This window comes from Leucoraja erinacea, chromosome 6 (assembly GCF_028641065.1).
Source record: "Leucoraja erinacea ecotype New England chromosome 6, Leri_hhj_1, whole genome shotgun sequence".
In the NCBI taxonomy this organism is placed as follows: Eukaryota; Metazoa; Chordata; class Chondrichthyes; order Rajiformes; family Rajidae; genus Leucoraja; species Leucoraja erinaceus.
The window spans coordinates 73,114,491-73,133,820 of NC_073382.1; the positions used below are offsets into that span (position 1 = coordinate 73,114,491).

At 40.0% G+C, this 19,330-nt stretch overlaps 1 protein-coding gene across 2 annotated transcripts in view; it reads left to right on the plus strand.

Annotated features, from left to right (window-relative positions):
* Positions 1–19,330, plus strand: part of LOC129698312 (protein diaphanous homolog 3-like) — a 463,901-nt gene that overhangs the window by 314,821 nt on the left and 129,750 nt on the right. For both annotated transcript variants that reach the window (XM_055637392.1, XM_055637391.1), the window contains exon 23: positions 9,437–9,560. In XM_055637392.1, the coding sequence (XP_055493367.1) occupies positions 9,437–9,560 (124 nt within the window). The remainder of the gene's footprint in view (positions 1–9,436; positions 9,561–19,330) is intronic.

A 19,330-nucleotide genomic window follows, 5' to 3' on the forward strand; every position in this document is an offset into this window, starting at 1 on the left:
CTATAATTTAAAATCCCCGAGACACCTCATAAATACATATTCAGCCTTGTTGAATCCTAATATTGATTGAATGTTTTAATTGATTTTTCAGTAATCATAATTTTATAAGATTTTATCTACATAATCATAAGATTTGTAGATCCGCTCGGGAGAAAATAGCTTGCTTTATTTAAAGCTACTTGGGATATTTAATATCCAAGATATACATTAACCACCTTGAAGATGATACCCTTGTCTTCTACCTCGTATGTTGGAGAATAAAATAAAAACTGCCGTCTTAATTTGCACGTTATACTACAGAGATACGTGTCTAGTAGAGTATTAAAGTATTCAACATTGTTTTTTGAATTTGTGTACATTCAAGATTCAAGATAGATTTAATTGTCACATGTGCCAGATGGCACAGTGAAATGAATTCCCATACAGCCATACAATAAAAATAAACAGGACTCAACACACTATAGCATTTAACACAAAACATCCCCACACAGCAAAATCAAAGTTTCCCACTGTGTGGGAAGGCACCAAAGTCATTCTTCTTCCTCCACTGTTCCCCGTGGTGTGGGCCTCCCCAAGCCCTCCGCAGTTGCAGCTACGGGCGGCCCGATGTCCAGGACCGCTCGCCGGGGTGATACAAGTCCGACGTCGGGGCTGCGGGACGTCCTCAGCGGCGTGGACACCAGAGTCGGCCCCCTCCTACCGGAGTCGGCGGCTTACAATGTCCGTAGGCCGCGCCGGGTGGAGACTGCTTCTGTAGGCCCTCTGCAAGGCGCCCCAGGACACCACGATGGCGGTCAGCGCCGTCCGCGTTGGAAGCTCTCCGCACCAGAGCTCCACGATGTTGGAGCAACGGCCCAACGCTCCGGAGCTCCAAACGGCGACCTAGGTAGGCATCACCCGCTCCGCAGTGGCTCCAGCGCTACGCCGCCGCTGTAGCAGCCCTGGACCAGCTGGTAGACCGCGAGGTGGGGGTCGAGGACACAACTCGGAGAAATAGTCGCGTCCCCGCCAGGAAGAGACTGGGAGACGGTTTCCCCCTTACCCTGCTCCCTCCCCCACATAGAAAAGTAAAAGTTTCCCCCTAAAACAGACTTTGGACTAACTGAAAATAAAATAAAAGATAGAAATGACAGACAGGCTGTAGGTAGAGGCTGCTGCCAGTTCAAGTGACTATTGCCAGTGCACGTGGAGACTATTGCAAACATTTGCCTTGTTTAATTATAATGTATGTCATCAATGGAGGGCCATTTCACTGTACAGTGTTCTGTTACTCTTATCTTTCCTCTCTTCCAAACCCTCCATCCTCTGAAGGGGGAATCGAGCTGAATCTGCAGATCTGTTTGAGATCACACCGTTTGAGTCTCTGTTTGAGTCCTTGTTGGTACTCAATGTTTATAGCCCACTGTAATTAGTGCTCCAAAGTAGGGCACATGTCCACGTGCAATTTTTGATTGACATGATTAAATGATTAAACTAAGTATAACTTCTCTCATAACTTCTAAACGTGAAGTTATAACCACAGAAAATGACCTCAAAATCAATTTATGTTCGCAAACAACTAATGCTGAACCCTAATTACAGTTTTTGCATGAAATTATGACATTTCATGCTAGGTTTTCTTTCAATCTATGGTATATCCACAGGAAACTATTGTCTTTGATATGGCACAATGACGTAAACCATGAAAGGAGAGTCAAGCAGTTTAATACTCATTGGTCATTGTTTATTGAGAGCCCACAACTTCCTGGTGGGCTCAGGAACAAATGCCTGTCAATCTATGTTTTGTAAGAGACCAAATACAGTAAACCCTCATTTTAAGGACCCCTTTATAATGGATTATGGTGACGGCAGACGAACCTGCCGACGATCTCTGGTGCTGGTCTGACGAACCCATTGTCCCCAGAGGCTACAACATGGGCCGCTTCAACCGGACCATACGACAGCTGGTAAAGAAGGGCTTGCTGATGCTGACTAGCGGCATTGGCACTTCATTTTAAGGTAAAACTGACATTACCTGTCCATGTTCTTCAGAAATGCTGCCTGACTTGCTGAGTTACTACAGCACATTGTGCCCTTTTGTGTATTAACCATTAACCGCAGTTCTTTGTTTCAACGACATAGAATTATAATATCTTACTTAGTTATTGGGGACAATCAACAATAATGGACAACATTTCCCCCCCACCCATATTCTATTATAACGAGGATTTTCTCTATGCAGAGAAAATTGATGCATGGGACTAATGATGGGAGTAGAATAATTACATTTTTGTGTAAATACAGTAGAGAATAGAAAAAGTATTTAATTTTTTTTCATTTTGGAATTGTGCTTCTTATTAATAAAAATAGTTTGCATTAAAAAAAAAAAATTAACCAGTGATTGCAATGTTTTATACAAACGTAAGCTATGGCCCAAAAAGGCAGTTTATTGCCAATGGATTTTATTTACTGATCATTACATTTAAGGTTGCATAGGCTCCCCACTGGTATTACAGCGATAACTTAAGTGTTTAGAAATGCTATCTGCATTGTCTATGCTGTGCTCTTCAAACACATAGATTGAGGAACCTTCACTGAATCATTGGAGTCAAAATTGGGAAATATGAATTGGGAGATATACGGGGTTAAGTTAAATATATCTCATAGAGTCGTAGAGACATACAGCATGGAAGCAGGCCCTTCGGTCCAACTAGCCCACACCAACCAACATGTCCCATCTATACTAGTCTCACCTGCCTGCGATTGACCCATATCCCTCTAAACCTATCTATGTACCCGTCCAATTGTTTCTCAAATGCTGCAATAGTCCCTGCCTCAACTACCTCCTCTCTCAGCTTGTTCCACATACCCACCACCTTTTGTACAAAAAAGTTACCCCTCAGATTCCTATTATCAGGAATGTGAAGGAAGAGTCTCCACTTATGTAAAAGAGCACTAACTAACCTTCACTCTCGGCACCTCATTGTTACCTAAATGATTCTTCCATTTCCCACGTGCACATTAGGAATATCATGCACTGTGAGTATCATCATGTCTACAAATCGTGTATCATATACTAAATGCGCTGCAGTTGATGATACAGAGTTCTCTGAATGCACTTAAGTCCTTGTGCTCTACCAGGAAACAGGATGAGGGCAGCAAGTGTATGGAGACATCATCACCTGCAGGTTCCATCAAAGTTGTGCACCATCCTGACTTGGATGTTGATCACTTGTTTGTCATTGTCGCTGGGTCTAAACACTGAACTTCTCCCACAACTATTTGGGAGTGCTTCCACGGAAAGAATTGCACCAGTTAAGAAGGTCACCATAATGTTCTTAATGTCAATAAATGTTGGTCCTGCAATGATCCTGATCCAGATCCTGAAAATAATTTCCTAAAAAAGAATGCTTTAGCATCTTTTCTCTTCTCAATATTTGAGCCTTTACACTTGAATTCTTGTGTTTCTAGATGTGACTTACTATTTCCCATGAATTATGAATGGAAAGTCATGCTTTGATATCCAGATGAAGGAAAGTATCAAGTTTAAACTCCAACCACTCAAACCTAGCAATGTGTTGATATTTGGTTGAATGCCTTGGGATAGGTTTAACGTATCAGTATCAACTTTCTTCAAAACAACTGATATTATTTAGGTCCTTTCATTCCAACCTCCACAGATTTAAAATGTATTTTCTTCCTCTCTTCTATTATGTTGTTGGAATGGTTTTCACCTTGGTCTTTGAATAGCTTCTTTTGGTGGTTTTTTTTTTTATTGATGCCTACGATTTCACAGTGTTTCCTATTTGGAAAAAGTATGTATAAAGAGATCTGAGCATGTCTTCACTTAGACGGTTAGATTGACAAAAACATTACCAGTTTCAAATTAGAAGTTTATAAGTTGGAATAAATGTTTATCTGTGCTTTATCTCTCCAAAACTAATCCACATGATTATCTACTCCCCATTTACACTCATCACTAACATGTTATGAATATGATCAGAAGTTACATGGATAAGTTACTTGTTTAAGAAGGAACTGCAGATGCTGGAAAAATCGAAGGTAGATAAAAATGCTGGAGAAACTCAGCGGGTGAGGCAGCATCTGTGGAGCGAAGGAATAGGTGATGTTTAGGGTCGAGACCCTTCTCACTGAAGAAACGGGTCCTTTTCAGAATAGCAGGCAGTGACTAGTGGGGAACCGCAAGGCTCGGTGCTGGGACCGCAGCTATTTACAATATATTAATGATTTGGACGAGGGAATTGAATGCAACATCTCCAAGCTTGCGGATGACACGAAGCTGGGGGGCAGTATTAGCTGTGAGGAGGATGCTAGGAGGCTGCAAGGTGACTTGGATAGGTTGGGTGAGTGGGCAAATGCATGTCCGATGCAGTATAATGTGGATAAATGTGAGGTTATCCACTTTGGTGGCAAGAACAGGAAAGTAGACTATTATCTGAATGGTGGCCGATTAGGAAAAGGGGAGATGCAACGAGACCTGGGTGTCATGGTACACCAGTCATTGAAAGTAGGCATGCAGGTGCAGCAGGCAGTGAAGAAAGCGAATGGTATGTTAGCATTCATAGCAAAAGGATTTGAGTATAGGAGCAGGGAGGTTCTACTGCAGTTGCACAGGGCATTGGTGAGACCACACCTGGAGTATTGCGTACAGTTTTGGTCTCCTAATCTGAGGAAAGACATTCTTGCCATAGAGGGAGTACAGAGAAGGTTCACCAGACTGATTCCTGGGATGTCAAGACTTTCATATGAAGAAAGACTGGATAGACTCAGCTTGTACTCGCTAGAATTTAGAAAATTGAGGGGGGATCTTATAGAAACTTACAAAATTCCTAAGGGGTTGGACAAGCTTGATGCAGGAAGATTGTTCCCGATGTTGGGGAAGTCCAGAACAAGTGATCACAGATTAACGATAAGGGGGAAGTCTTTTAGGACCGAGATGAGAAAAAAAAATTTGCACAGAGAGTGGTGAATCTCTGGAATTCTTTGCCACAGAATGTAGTTGAAGCCAGTTCATTGTCTATATTTAAGAGGGAGTTAGATGTGGCCCTTGTGGCTAAAGGGATCAGGGGGTATGGAGAGAAGGCAGATACAGGATACTGAGTTGGGTGATCAGCCATGATCATATTGAATGGCAATGCAGGCTGGAAGGGCCGAATGGCCTACTCCTGCACCTATTTTCTATGTTTCTAACTGCTCTCAGTCCTCTTCCTTTAAAAGTCAACCCTTTACCTCTGGCTGACAACATGTCTGAAATTCCAAATTTCTCTTGCTTAAATCCATTCAATTTATTTTTCACCTTTGCTACAGCCCTAAAATAACTTCAAACAAAGTCACGCTAAATGATTTATCCCCTTCAACCCCCTACACGATATAGCTATATACAGTTAAGCACACCATGCTTTACCATTGCCACATCCTCTATAAGTGGATTGGCATTATATATTTCCTTTAATAGCTATTGCAGCATATCCAAAGCATAGTCATACAGCATGGAAACGAGCCCTTCGGATCACCTTGCCCACACCAACCAACATGCCCCATCTACATAAGTCTCACCTACCTGCGTTTGGCCCATACCCCTCTAATTCTATCCTATCCATGTACCTGTCAGAATGTTTTTTAAACATTGTGATTGTACCTGTTTCAACTACTTCCTCTTGCAGCTCATTCCACATCCCTACCACCCTTTGTGTAACAAATAAAATAGCTTCTGGTTTATGTTTAATCTTTTCCCCCTCACCTTAAATCTGTGTCCTCTAGCTCTTGATTCCCGTATGCCTCATAAAAGATTCTGTGTGTTTACCCTAGCTCAAGCCCTCGAGTTCTGGCAACATTTTCATCAAAATTTTAATTTCCCTTATGTACCATGAGTTGGTCAGCTACTGTATCTACCATTTGATTTGAATTATGGAAATCAAAAGTCTTCATTCTTTGCGCAAGATTAAAATGTTCTTGGATTAATTTCATTTCCCAACCCTATTTCCTCACTGGCAACTGCGTTCCAGTGAAGACCATTGTGTGCAGTTTTGATGTCAGTGTTTGTGATTCTACAGTGTCCTCCATAATGTTTGCGACAAAGACCCATCATTTATTTATTTGCCTCTGCACTCCACAATTTGACATGTGTAATAGAAAAAAAATCACATGAGGTTAAAGTGCATATTGTCATATTTTAATAAAGGCCATTTTTACACATGTTGGTTTCACCATGTAGAAATGACAGCAGTGTTTATACATAGTCCCCACTTTTCAGGGCACCATACTGTTTGGGATAATGTAGTGCAGATTTTTATATTGTTCAAGAGATTACTCCCTCTAGCCACTAAAGAGACTACATGGCTTTGGAGAATGTCATAATACGCATGTGAGCTCTCCAGATAATGTCATAATACACATGAGAATTTCTCAACAGATAAATCTTCATAACACAGTCTTTTGATTAATAGTTTCTTTATTGTTGAAGAAAAACAATAAGATATACATCCGACCTTCTCCAACTCGTACACTTTAATCTTCGTCAAACTCCAGCATATCGCTTTTGAACGTTAGAAAACTCCTCGTGTCTCAGCAAAACTCTACATGGTCAAAGGGTATTCCTTCCCCATGTAGCTCTGAGCTATACTAAAAACTAAGCTTCTGCGCAAAAAAACCAGCACCGAACACACCCTAGACTCCATAATAAATCCCACCCACATAATAACGGGTAGTCTAAAATTTAAAGACAAATGCCATAATTAATGACACACAAAATAAGCCAAATGGCCACTACACACAGCAATGTCATGTAAATGAAAGTAGTCATGTTTAGTATTTTGTTGCATATCCTTTGCATGCAATGACTGCTTGAAGTCTGCGATTCATGGACATCACCAGTTGCTGGGTGCGTTATCTGGTGGTGCCAGGCCTGTATTGCAGCCATCTTTAGCTAATGCTTGTTGTGGGGGCAAGTCCCCTTCAGTTTTCTCTTCAGCATATAAAAGGCATGCTCAATTGGGTTCAGATCAGGTGATTGACTTGGCCACTCAATAATTAACAATTTTTTAGCTTTGGAAAGCTCCTTTGTTGCTTTCGCAGCATGTTTGGGATCATTGTCTTGCTGTAGAATGAACCGCCAGCTAATGAGTTTTGAGGCATTTTTTGAACTTTAGCAGATAGGGTGTGTCTATACACTTCAGAATTCATTATGCTGCAACCATCAGCAGTTGTATCATCGATGAAGATATGTGAGCTAGTACCTTCAGCAGCCATACATGCCCAGGCCATAACACCCCCACCACTGTGTTTCACAGATGAGGTGGTATGCTTTGGATCTTGGGCAGTTCCTTCTCTCCTCCATACTTTGCTCTTGCTGTCACTCTGATATAAGTTAATCTTCGTCTTATCTGTCCACGAGACCTTTTTCCAGAACTGTGGTGGCTCTTTTAAGTACTTCTTGGCAAACTGTAACATGACCATCCTATTTTTGTGGCTAACCAGTGGTTTGCATCGTGCAATGTAGCCTCTGTATTTCTGATCATGAAGTTTTCTGCGGATAGTGGTCATTGACGAATCCACACCTGACTCCTGTAGAGTGTTTCTTATCTGTTGGACAGGTGTTTGGGGATTTTTCTTTATTATAGAGATAATTCTTCTGTCATCAGCTGTGAAGGTCTTCCTTGGCCTGCCAGTCCCTTTGCGATTAGTAAGCTCACAAGTGCTCCCTTTCTTCTTAATGATGTACCAAACAGTTGATTTTGGTTAGCCTAAGGTTTGGCTGATGTCTCTAACAGCCAAATTCTTGTTTCTCAGTCTCATAATGGCTTCTTTGACTTTCATTGGCACAACTTTGGTCCTCATGTTGATATACAGCAATAAAAGTTTTGAAAGGTGATGGAAAGACTGGAGGAAAGACTAGGTGCTGAGAGCTATCTTAAGGAGGCATATAAACACACCCGTGCAATTACAAACGCCTGTGAAGCCAAGTGTCCCAAACATTATGGTGCCCTGAAATGGGTGGGGGGGGGGGGGGAGACTATGCACAAACACAGCTGTAATTTCTACATGCTGAAACCAAAATGTATAAAATTGGCCTTTAATAAAATCTGACAATGGGCACTTTAAGCACATGTAATATTTTCTATTACAAATCACACATTGTGGAGTACAGAGGCAAATAAATAAATGATGGGTCTTTAGTCCCAAACATTATGGTGGGCACTGTGTATTCTCTACAAAAAGTAAACTTTCCTGCATTTATAATAATCCCTAGTCCAATTCGTGCTGCTAAAAAATTTATGTCATGGATGTGTAAGTAACCACAGGCGAAAGCTAAAAGGTGTTTCAACTTTTCAAATTATTCTCAAGTGTATTTCAATCGGTAATTAAAAACCTTTTATCTAAAGCGGATCGGTTTATGGCTGTATTTCAAGGCCAAAGTAATTACCATTTCTTGTCTCCTGAAATAATTGTTGTTGATTTACATTCTGTACTTTAATTTTTTTTTAATTGTATGGTATTTCTGTGTTATTTGTATCGTTGATGTTGCAGAGAAACAGTTAATATTACCTGGAGGTGGCAATGTGTAGCCTCCTTTTGAAAATGGAAGTTCAATCATCACAATTTTATTGTTGAACTCCTGCTTCGTATTCTGAAAAGTATGCATTCTATTCAAGTGTCTACTGTGTGGTAGATTATGTGTATGAAAGACATGTTATTAATTTGTAAAATTCATCACAAATAATTTTCTCTTATAAATAACTTTCCTTAGATTATAAGCATGCAACTTATTTTGTATTTATGCACCATTTGGGGATAATTCTGGAACGAACACAGTATTTAATCAATGCCGCCTATCTCTGATAACCCCCAATGAGTTTCCTCAATTGCTCTTAAGATTTGACCTCATCCTAGTGCATGTTATACTTCATAATTTAGTCCTTTTGTTCATGTTCTCAATTTGAGGACACTAAGTTTATTTTTTATTTTGTTGAGAAAGTAGTTTCTACCTTTCCAATTTAAAGTGACCTAGGATGGCAAAAACCTCAAATAACCCAAATTAAAAATGTTTAAAAATAGAATAAAATCACATATGAAATGTGTAAATACCTTGTGCAATATTATATTTTTGTGGTATAATAATTTTATAGTTTATATATTATGACTGCAACTTGTTCCTGATGATCCTGTAGTTTTAACATGGTGGGAATGTTCAGTGCATCATTACGTGAGTTGCAAACCAATGCATTCAATTGTTGAAAGGAAATGGGACTTTGAGTTAGCTGGGGTTAAATTATATCACTGCAGCACAGCAGGGTTTTCCACAATCTGTTAGCAAGTCATTGCACATAAACAATATTTAAAAAAGTTTAATTAAATTTATCTTTGTGATAAAAGATGACTGTCTTCCTGTCATGCTGTTGGTTAAAAATTTAATATAGCTATTGTCTTCCTTTTATAGTATGTGCAGAAAACTTGGACAAGAGCCTTAAGCAGATGGAGAAACAGCTTCAACAGCTTGAAAAGGATTTGGAGACTTTTCCTCCTGCAGAGGACATGCATGATAAGTTTGTGACAAAGATGTCCATATCCTTCCTGACAGCTACAGTACTTAGCTCATTAAGTGATATTTTGTTAAGTTGCATATACATTTAACCTGTTGAAATGCATTGGTAAAGGAACTGTTTCATATTAAACCATCAAAATCTGAGGTTTTCCTTCAATGTAAGAGTTTAAATAAGTGAAGGATTACTCTAGAACAATTTTGAAAATAGATTTGACAAAATACCAATTATTCAAAATGGTCTGAATATGATCTATAAGTAAAATATAGATCATTGTTACTGCTTAGTTTGCAAAGAGTGTACACCATAAATGATACACAAGCTCCTCAAATATGGAAGGGAGGTTGTTAATGACTTCCAGTAGTTACATAATTCTTTGTAGCTAAAAGGATGTCTGGAATGTCCGTGTTTTTCCTGCACTATAGAAACGCCTAACCAGTCAAAAGAGCATAATTACACATGCACACATTGTCTTCTGAGCTGAATGGTGTGAGCATTCTGTCAGGAGCATGGAAACAAGCCCTTCGGCACAATTTGCCTACGCCGACCAACATGTCCTATCTGCACTGGTCCCATCCACCTGCATTTGGCCCATATTCCTCTAAACCTATCCCATCCTTGTACCTGTCTAAATTTTTTCTTAAACGTTGCGATAGTCCATGTCTCTACCTCCTCTGGCAGCTCGTTCCACACACCCACCACTATTTGTGTGAAAAAAATACTCCTCAGATTACTATTAAATCTTTGCCCCTTTACCTTAAACCTATGTCCTCTAGTTCTCGATTTCCCCCACTGTGGGCAAGAGATCTATTTCTCTCATGATTTTATACACCTCTACAAGATCACCACTCATCCTCATGTGGTCCAAGGAATAGAGTCCCAGCCTGCTAAATTGAATAGAGTCCCAGCCTGTCTCTGCCTGCTATCAGTATATAATAATTTTTGGAGGAAGGCAAAGAAATAGTGATGACTTTTTAATATCAGGGATCTTTGCCACAAAATTCAAATATTGTTGTAAGTGAAAATATATTGTAAAATATATGGTTAGGTCTATTACAAGAATATACATTTTGCTGGTGGTAAGGTTTTGCAGGAATTAAGTAACAACCATAAAAACAGGAAAATTTATAATTAATTTATGTTAATCATTTTTTCAAATAAGTTATATGCATGAGCAATTTATTGGGTAATATTTAAACATATAATTTATCTTTTGACGGCAAAGGTAATTGCTAAGAGACTGAATAGACAGAAGTCAGAGGAAAATCAGAAAGAAAGATTGAAACTTATTTTGTGGAAACAGTTCATTATTCTTGAAACAGTGACTTTCTATGATCACACCTGGCTATAAGTTGGGTGGGTGTGAAATGCAATGTTATCTGTAGTTTAACTTGGCTAATTATTATTTATTAAATACTGTAATAAAGTAGTCACACTTAATTTGGGGGAAATATTAAATGTGATATGATCATGAGCTTGTAATTTTATACAAGGCAACACAACATCAAACATCAATTAAAATGTAATTGACTTCATTTATTAAGAACTGCAAATAATTATTTGCTTTAATTACGTTTGACAGGGAACAGGAAAGAGGAGCTACAGCTAGTTTCATTGGAATAAATCTAATAAATGGGTCTAAGTTTATTATGCATTAATAGTGTTGGCAATAAGAAAAGATTAGTTATCTTCTGAAACTAGACTGAATTATGTGAATGTGTCGCATCTGTTCCATTTTAACCTTGCTGTTTTCTCATTGATTAATAATGCATTCACCAAATTTATTTGGGCCAGAGATTTTTAAGTAAAATCTCATGATCTTTTTTCATTGTAGCCAAATACGCGACCTCAGCGCAGAGTATTATCTATATACTATATCGATATAAACCTCTGATCTTGGATGTGGATGTATTTGTGTGTGGATTTGTGTGTTTACTTATGTGTTGTCTGTGATTCACATCTCCTCGAAAACCCGACGCGCTAACGGTGAAATTTTTACATATTCCGGTAGAGATTTTCCTCATGATCTCAAAAATCGCCTCAGCTGAAAATTTGATTCATTATTTCTTTAAATTGTTCACAAATCTGAGATCTTCTTTAAAGCTAACGAGCTGGATGACATCACAATGGCTCTACTCCTCGCAGCCAGCTACGCAGAGTTTTCAAAGCGCTGTGTGCTGGGCCGTGTTTTTGCACCCGCTGCGAGTTACGTTAACCCCCCCCCAGTTCGTCAAAAGACGCAGAAAGAACAAGCAAGTGGGCTCTGTTCTGCAGATCCCGACGGCTTCAGAAGGCGCTTCAGAGCGCTTCTGAGGTCGACGCACACTAGCCTCGGCTCGGCTATCCCGAGAACTCCCGAGAGCTTTGTACTAGTGACGGGCCCTGTAATAGAGCTCTCTCTCTCTCTCTCTCCCCGATCCTTTGTGGCCCATGTCAAAGATTCTCCTTCCAATAACATTTCTCCACGCCAGCCCTATCTTAGGTTTAGGTTTATTATTGTCACATGTACCGAGGTATAGTGAAAAACTTTGTTTTGTGTGCTTTCAAATTAAATCAGATAATACTATACTTAAATACAATCAAGCTAAACTCAAGTACAATAGGTCAAGCAAAGGAGAAGATACAGAGTTTTTATGAAGAAACTGCAGATGCTGGAAAATCGAAGGTAGACAAAAGTGCTGGAGAAACTCAGCGGGTGCAGCAGCATCTATGGAGTGAAGTCTGAAGAAGGGTTTCGGCTCGAAACGTTGCCTATTTCCTTCGCTTCACTGAGCTTCTCCAGCACTTTTACCTACCTGAGAAGATACAGAGTGCAGGTGCAGAATATAATTTTCAACATCATAGTGCATCTGTCCATAGAGAAAGTCCAATGTCTGCAATGGGTTAGAAGTGAGTTTGACCGACAGTACCTTAGCTTATGAGTCAAGAGTGTTTTATTGCCATACTGTTTGAATGTATCGAAAGGGAACAATTGCATTTGTATATGCAGCAGCAAAACAAGTTTGATAGCTATGAGATAATATAATAAACAAACTAAAAAATGTAGTACAATAAATAAAAGACCCAATATTGTGCAAAACAAAACAAAGCCTGTAGTCCCTAGTGCAACCAAGGCAGTTTGTGGTTCGGAGTTTAGTTGGAGTTTGTCGTGTTTAATACCCGATGGTTGTGGGGAAGAAGCTGTACCTGAACCTGGACCTTACAGTTTTCAAACTACTATGCCTTCTATCCGACGGCAAGAGTAAAATGAGTGTGTGGCCAGGGTGGTGTGGGTCCTTGGATACCAGCCGCCTTTTTGAGTGAGCATCCCCTGTAGATCTCTTCGATGGTGGGGAGGTCAATACCGTGAAACTTTGTGAAATTTCTTTGTTCCTGGGCATTCGAGTTGCTGATTTCATGATACAACCAATCAATATGCTCTCTATCATACACATGTAGAATTTCAAGAATATTTGTTGACATACCGAATCTCCTCGGTCTTCTCAGGAAATAGAGGTGATGATGGGCTGTGTTTATGATTGCATCAATGTGCTGTACCCAGGACATATTTTCAGAGACATGTATGCACAGGAATTTAAAATTGGTGACTCTCTTCACCACCAACCTGTCGATGAAGACAGGTTTATGGATGGATCATTCAGAAGCCTGATAATGGAGGGTGAGAAGCTGTTCCTGAGACTGGTGGTGCATGCTTTCCAGCCTCTGTACCTTCAGCCCAAAAGGAACGGAGAGGAGAAAGAATAACCAGGATGGGGACAAGTCTTTGGCTATGTTCGCTACTTTTTTTAACCTTGACCCTTTCCGAGGCAGTGTGAAATGTAAATGGAGTCAATGGTGGGAAGTCTGGTTCGTGTGATGGACTGAATGAACAGCATCTAAAGCTTTCTGCCATTTCTTGTGGTCTTGGCAGATCTGTTCACAAGTCATGCTGTGATGCATGCCGACAGTATGTTATTTATGCTGCATTTGTCGATATTTGCAAGGGTCATTGATGCTAAATTTCCTCAGTCTCCTGAGGAAGTAAAGGCCTCTTTTAGAATAGTTGGACATTACGCAGTTGGAAATTCCCACTCCCTCCATTCACTGAACAGCTCCAAAAGCAGCTTGGTAACGTAAAATTATTGGGAGCTGTACTGTGCCTGGGGCTGCATGCATCAGACTGGCCAATGATTCATTCACTCTGTTTTCATCTGGTGATAGTTGTTATGTGAAGATCAGTCTCTTTGGTTTAGGAGGCAACTTTGGGTTTGTATTTGTAGCCTTTACTGCATTTTAACATTTAGTTTGGTTTTGAGATAGAGTGGAAACAGGCCCTTCGGCCCACCGGTTCCGTGCCGACCAGAGATCCCCGCACATTAACACTATCCTAAACCCACTAGGGACAATTTTTACAATAGACAATAGATGCAGGAGGAGGACAATCAGCCCTTTGAGACAGCAGCGCCATTCAATGTGATCATGGCTGATCATCCCTAATCAGTACCCCGTTTCCTGCATTCTCCCCATATCCCCTGACTTCGCTATCTTTAAGAGCCCTATCTAGCTCTCTTGACAGTATCCAGAGAACCGGCCTCCACCGCCCTCTGAGGCAGAGAATTCCACAGACTCACAACTCTGTGTGAAGAAGTGTTTCTGCGTTTCCGTTCCAAATGGCTTACCCCCTATTCTTAAACTGTGGCCCCTCGTTCTGGACTCCCCCAACATCGGGAACATGTTTCTTGCCTCAAGCGTGTCCAAACCCTTAATAATCTTATATGTTTCAATAAGATCCCCACTCATCTTGCTAAATTCCAGAGTATACAAGCCCAGCCGCTCCATTCTCTCAGCATATGACAGTCCCGCCATCCTGGGAATTAACCTTGTAAACCTATGCTGCACTCCCTCAATAGCAAGAATGTCCTTCATCAAATTAGGGGACTAAAACTGCACACAATACTCCAGTTGTGGTCTCACTAGGGTCTTATACAACTGCAGAAGGACCTCTTTGTTCCTATACTCAACTCCTCTTGTTATGAAGGCCAACATGCCTGATTTTGAAGACTTCATCACTGATGGGCAATGGAGGCATTAGTAGTGATCTTTCAAGAATCATTGGAGTCAGGAATGATTCCAGATGACTAGAACATTGCAAATGTAACTCCACAGCTTAAGAAGGTAACGAAGCAAAAGAAAGGGAATTATGATTAGGCTGACTTCAGTGGTTGTTAAGATTTTAGAGTCCATTATTAAGGATGAGGTTTCAGGGTATTTGGAAACACATGATAAAACAGGGCAAAGTCAACATGGTTTTGTTAAGGGGAGATCATACCTGACAAATCTATTGAAATTCTTTGAGAAATAAACAAGCTGAATAGATAAAGGAGAATCAGTGGATGTTATTTACTTGGTTTTTCAGGTCTTTGATAAGGTGCCACACAAAAGACTGCTAAGCAAGATAGGGGCATGTTGTATTTGAGGCAAGGTTAGAAGATTGGTTGATTGTCAGAAGGCAAAGAATGGGAATAAAGGGGGCCTTTTCTGGTTGCCGGATGGTGACTAGTAGTGTTCCACAGAGGTCGGTGTTGGGTTAGCTACTTCTCACATTATGTGTTAATGATCTGGATGATTAAATTGATGGCTTTGTGGCCAAATTTGCAGATGATATGACGATGGGTGGAGGGGTAAGTAGTATTGAGGAAGCAGGAAGTCTGCAGAAGGACTTGAACAGGTTGGGAGAGTGGGCAAATAAGTGGCAAATATAATACAGCGTAGTAAAGTGTACAGTCATGCAGTTTGATAGAAGGAATAAAAGTATAGAATATTTTCTAAATGATGGGAGGATTCAGAAATCGGAGGTGCAAGTGGAGACTTGAGAATGCTGGTGCAAGATTCGCGAAAGCTAAATTTGCAGGTAGATTTGGTAGTAAAGGCAAATGACATATTAGCATTCATTTTGGGAGGACCAGAATATAAAACCATGGATGGAATGCTGAGGCTTCATAATGTGCTAGTCGGACCACATTTAGTTTAGATTTTTAATGCCCTGTGTATCAATCTACAGTGAAAAGCTTTTGTTTGTGCTATCCCATTGAAAAGAAGATTATGCATGATTATAATCAAGCTGTCCATAGTGCAAGAGGTTTTTGAAAAGCTTTTTGTTCCATGTTATCCAGTCAGCAGAAAGACTATACATGATTGTAATCAAGCCGTCCTCAGTGTACAGATACAGAGTATAATGTTTAGTGCAAGATAAAGTGTAGTGAAGTCCAAGTAAAGACAGTTCAATGGTCTTTAATGAGGTAGATGGGAGGTCAGAACTGCACCCTGGTTGATGAGAGAACCGTTCAGTTGCCTAATAACAGCTAGGAAAGAACTGTCTCTGAATCTGGAGTTGCGTGTTTTAAAACTTCTGTACCTCTTGCTAGGTGGGAGAGAGGAAAAGAGGGGGCGACCAGAGTGAGACTGGTCTTTGATTATGCTGGTGGTCTTGCCAAGAGTGTGAAGTCTAGATGGAGTCAATGGGTGGATCTGGTTTCTATGATAGTCCAGGCTACGTCCACAACCTTATGCAATTTCTTGTGGTCTTGGATGGAGCTGTTCCTATACCAGGCTGTGATGCATCCTAATAAAATGCTTTCTACGACTCATCTGTAGAGGTTGGTGAGAGTTGTTGGGGACTTCCAAACTTCCTAAGCCTTTTAAGGAAATAGAGGTGTAGGTGTGCTTTCTTGACCATAGCTTACATGAGGCTGGTCCAGTACAAATTGCTGGTGCTATTTATTCCTATGAATTGAAACTTTCAACTGTATCTACCTCAGCGCCAATGTATACACGGGTGTGTGCACAGCCTCACTTGCTGAAGTCAATCACAATCTCCTTTGTCTCGCTTACATTGAGAGAGAGGGGTTGTTGCCTTGTTGAAGTTTAGAAGGATGAGAGGGTATCTTATTAAAACCTATCAATTAATGAAAGGCCTAGAAAGAGTCAATGTGGAGAGGACATTTGGTAAATCGAGTTTCACTGTACCTTAATTGGTACACGTGACAATCAACAGATCTTTGACATTTCCAGCAGTGAGAGGGACTATGACCAGATGGCACAGACACAGGCGGCAGTGAAGGCGAAGTAATTTGATATTCTTCTAGTGGCGTTTAAATAGTTATTGATTAGTAAGGGTGTCAAAGGATACAAGGAGAAAGCAGGAGAATGGGGTTGCGAGGGAAAAATAAATCAGTCACAATTGAATGTTGGAGCAGACATGGTGTGTTGAGTGGCTTAATTCTGCTCCTATGTCTTATGATCTTATGATACTCATAACCTATGTTTACTAGACTGGAAGCTCATGTCAAGCAATCAATTGATAATCATAGACTGAGCAGGTAAGGATAACATATTTACTTGTCTAAAGGAATGGATTTTTGTAATAATAGCCTTTTACCTCATTAATAGTTAATTATAATACAGAGAGTGCATTTAGCATCTTTGAAGAGCGACATAGCAAACGATTTGAATAAAAAAAAAAATAATAAGTGTTTATACCTTTTTTTATATACTTGACAGCGGCGGCAAAGAAGCTCTCGACCTGCCGGCACAGAAAGCGCCTCCCGTGGTGAGGCCAGTGCTCAGACAGCGCTTGGCTTTGGACATTTGGAAGACGTTGGGCATTTTCACCACCCTCTGCAATGCCTTCCGGTCGGAGACTTGCCAATTGTGATGCAGTTGGTAAGGATTCTCTCATGGTGGCAGCGGTAGCACCAGGATCTGAGGCATTTCTCATGTCTGAACCTTCAAAGTATTGTGGGTATTTCGGAGATCCCCAGTGAAGCAGCATTGCTAATCTTGATTGAATACACAAATGAGAATATGCTTGTACTCATCTTATACCTTTTTTTATATACTTGAATTCTCTGCCACAGAAAGTAGTTGAGGCCAGTTCATTGGCTATATTTAAGACTTTATATACTTGAATTTAAGTTCTCCAAGTAACAAAGTTGGCATTTCTCATGTCTTAACTTCAAAGTGTTATTTTCCCAGTGGCAGCATTGCTAATCTTGATTGAATACACAAATGAGAATGTGCTTACTAACAAGAAGTGTAATACATTTCCAAAAGAATATAATAGCATTTTGTGTACATTGTTTAACAGAGCATTAAACACTGAATAATGATGTTAGATCCTTCTCCAAAAATCAATCGGCATGGTACTGATTGATATTATCTGAATGGTGGCCGATTAGGAAAAGGGGAGATGCAATGAGACCTGGGTGTCATGGTACACCAGTCATTGAAAGTAGCCATGCAGGTGCAGCAGGCAGTGAAGAAAGCGAATGGTATGTTAGCATTCATAGCAAAAGGATTTGAGTATAGGAGCAGGGAGGTTCTACTGCAGTTGTACAGGGCCTTGGTGAGACCACGCCTGGAGTATTGTGTACAGTTTTGTTCTCCTAATCTGAGGAAAGACATTCTTGCCATAGAGGGAGTACAGAGAATGTTCACCAGACTGATTCCTGGGATGGCAGGACTTCCATATGAAGAAAGACTGGATAGACTCGGCTTGTACTCGCTAGAATTTGAAGATTGAGGGGGGATCTTATAGAAACTTACAAAATTCTTAAGCGGTTGGACAGGCTAGATGCAGGAAGATTGTTCCCGGTGTTGGGGAAGTCCAGAACAAGGGGTCACAGTTTAAGGATAAGGGGGAGTTTTTTAGGACCGAGATAAGAAAAAAAAATTCCCACAGAGAGTGGTGAATCTGTGGAATTCTCTGCCACAGAAAGTAGTTGAGGCCAGTTCATTGGCTATATTTAAGAGTGAGTTGGTTGTGGCCCTTGTGGCTAAAGGGATCAGGGGGTATGGAGAGAAGGCAGGTACAGGATACTGAGTTGGATGATCAGCCATGATCATATTGAATGGCGGTGCAGGCTCGAAGGGCCGAATGGCCTACTCCTGCACCTATTTTCTATGATTCTATGATAACTTGCAATGTAGAACCAAATGGGTTTCTCCAAAGGAAGTCATAATTATATTGAATACAAAACTTCAATTATTCACAGTACAACTTCAAAAACGTATCAGAAAATCTGCTGAGAAGTGGAGAGATGTCATTCGACTGGAAAAATATTGATAGGGAATCAACAGAATACAAACACAAGACTCTATATACTGCATAATCTAATGTTTTAAATGTGAATATCTGTGTGTATATATGGAAAACAAAAGTTTATGCTTGGTCAGTTGTCTCTACATTACTGGCATGTAGCAACATTTGCATTGAAGTATATTGAATAGCTTTACACATAGCTTCAGACATTCTAAAATTTGTATAAATAATTTTTTTAAACAAAGTCCTGATACATTATCAGCTCATTAAATTAATTTCATTTCATTTAGGGCACTCCTATTGCTGACAGCAAATGGCTATATGATACAGCTGATAAGTGAATGTGCAGAGATTTATCTGATTTTATTTTAATTAAACATTTAACCACACAGTAACATTGTTCAGGTCATTTAAAGCATCTGAATTTACTATCGAAGTAGATTTGATTATGTCCAAGTATAAAAGCTGTTTTTTTTTAATTTAACTTTCCTTCTTTTGAAGAAATAGTCTTAAGACCAGAGAGCAGAATTTCAATATAATGTATGCAATGTAGTCAATTATAATGGAAGCTCATTTATATACCATGTACAGCTGAAGGTATGTTGCTCCTTTAGTGCAAGCAAATAGCAAGAACATAGTTCTATCTTAGTGTCCTGCAGTGCCAGAAATTTGAGGAAAAGTATTTCATGCTTTAAAAACAATCTCAGTTTTT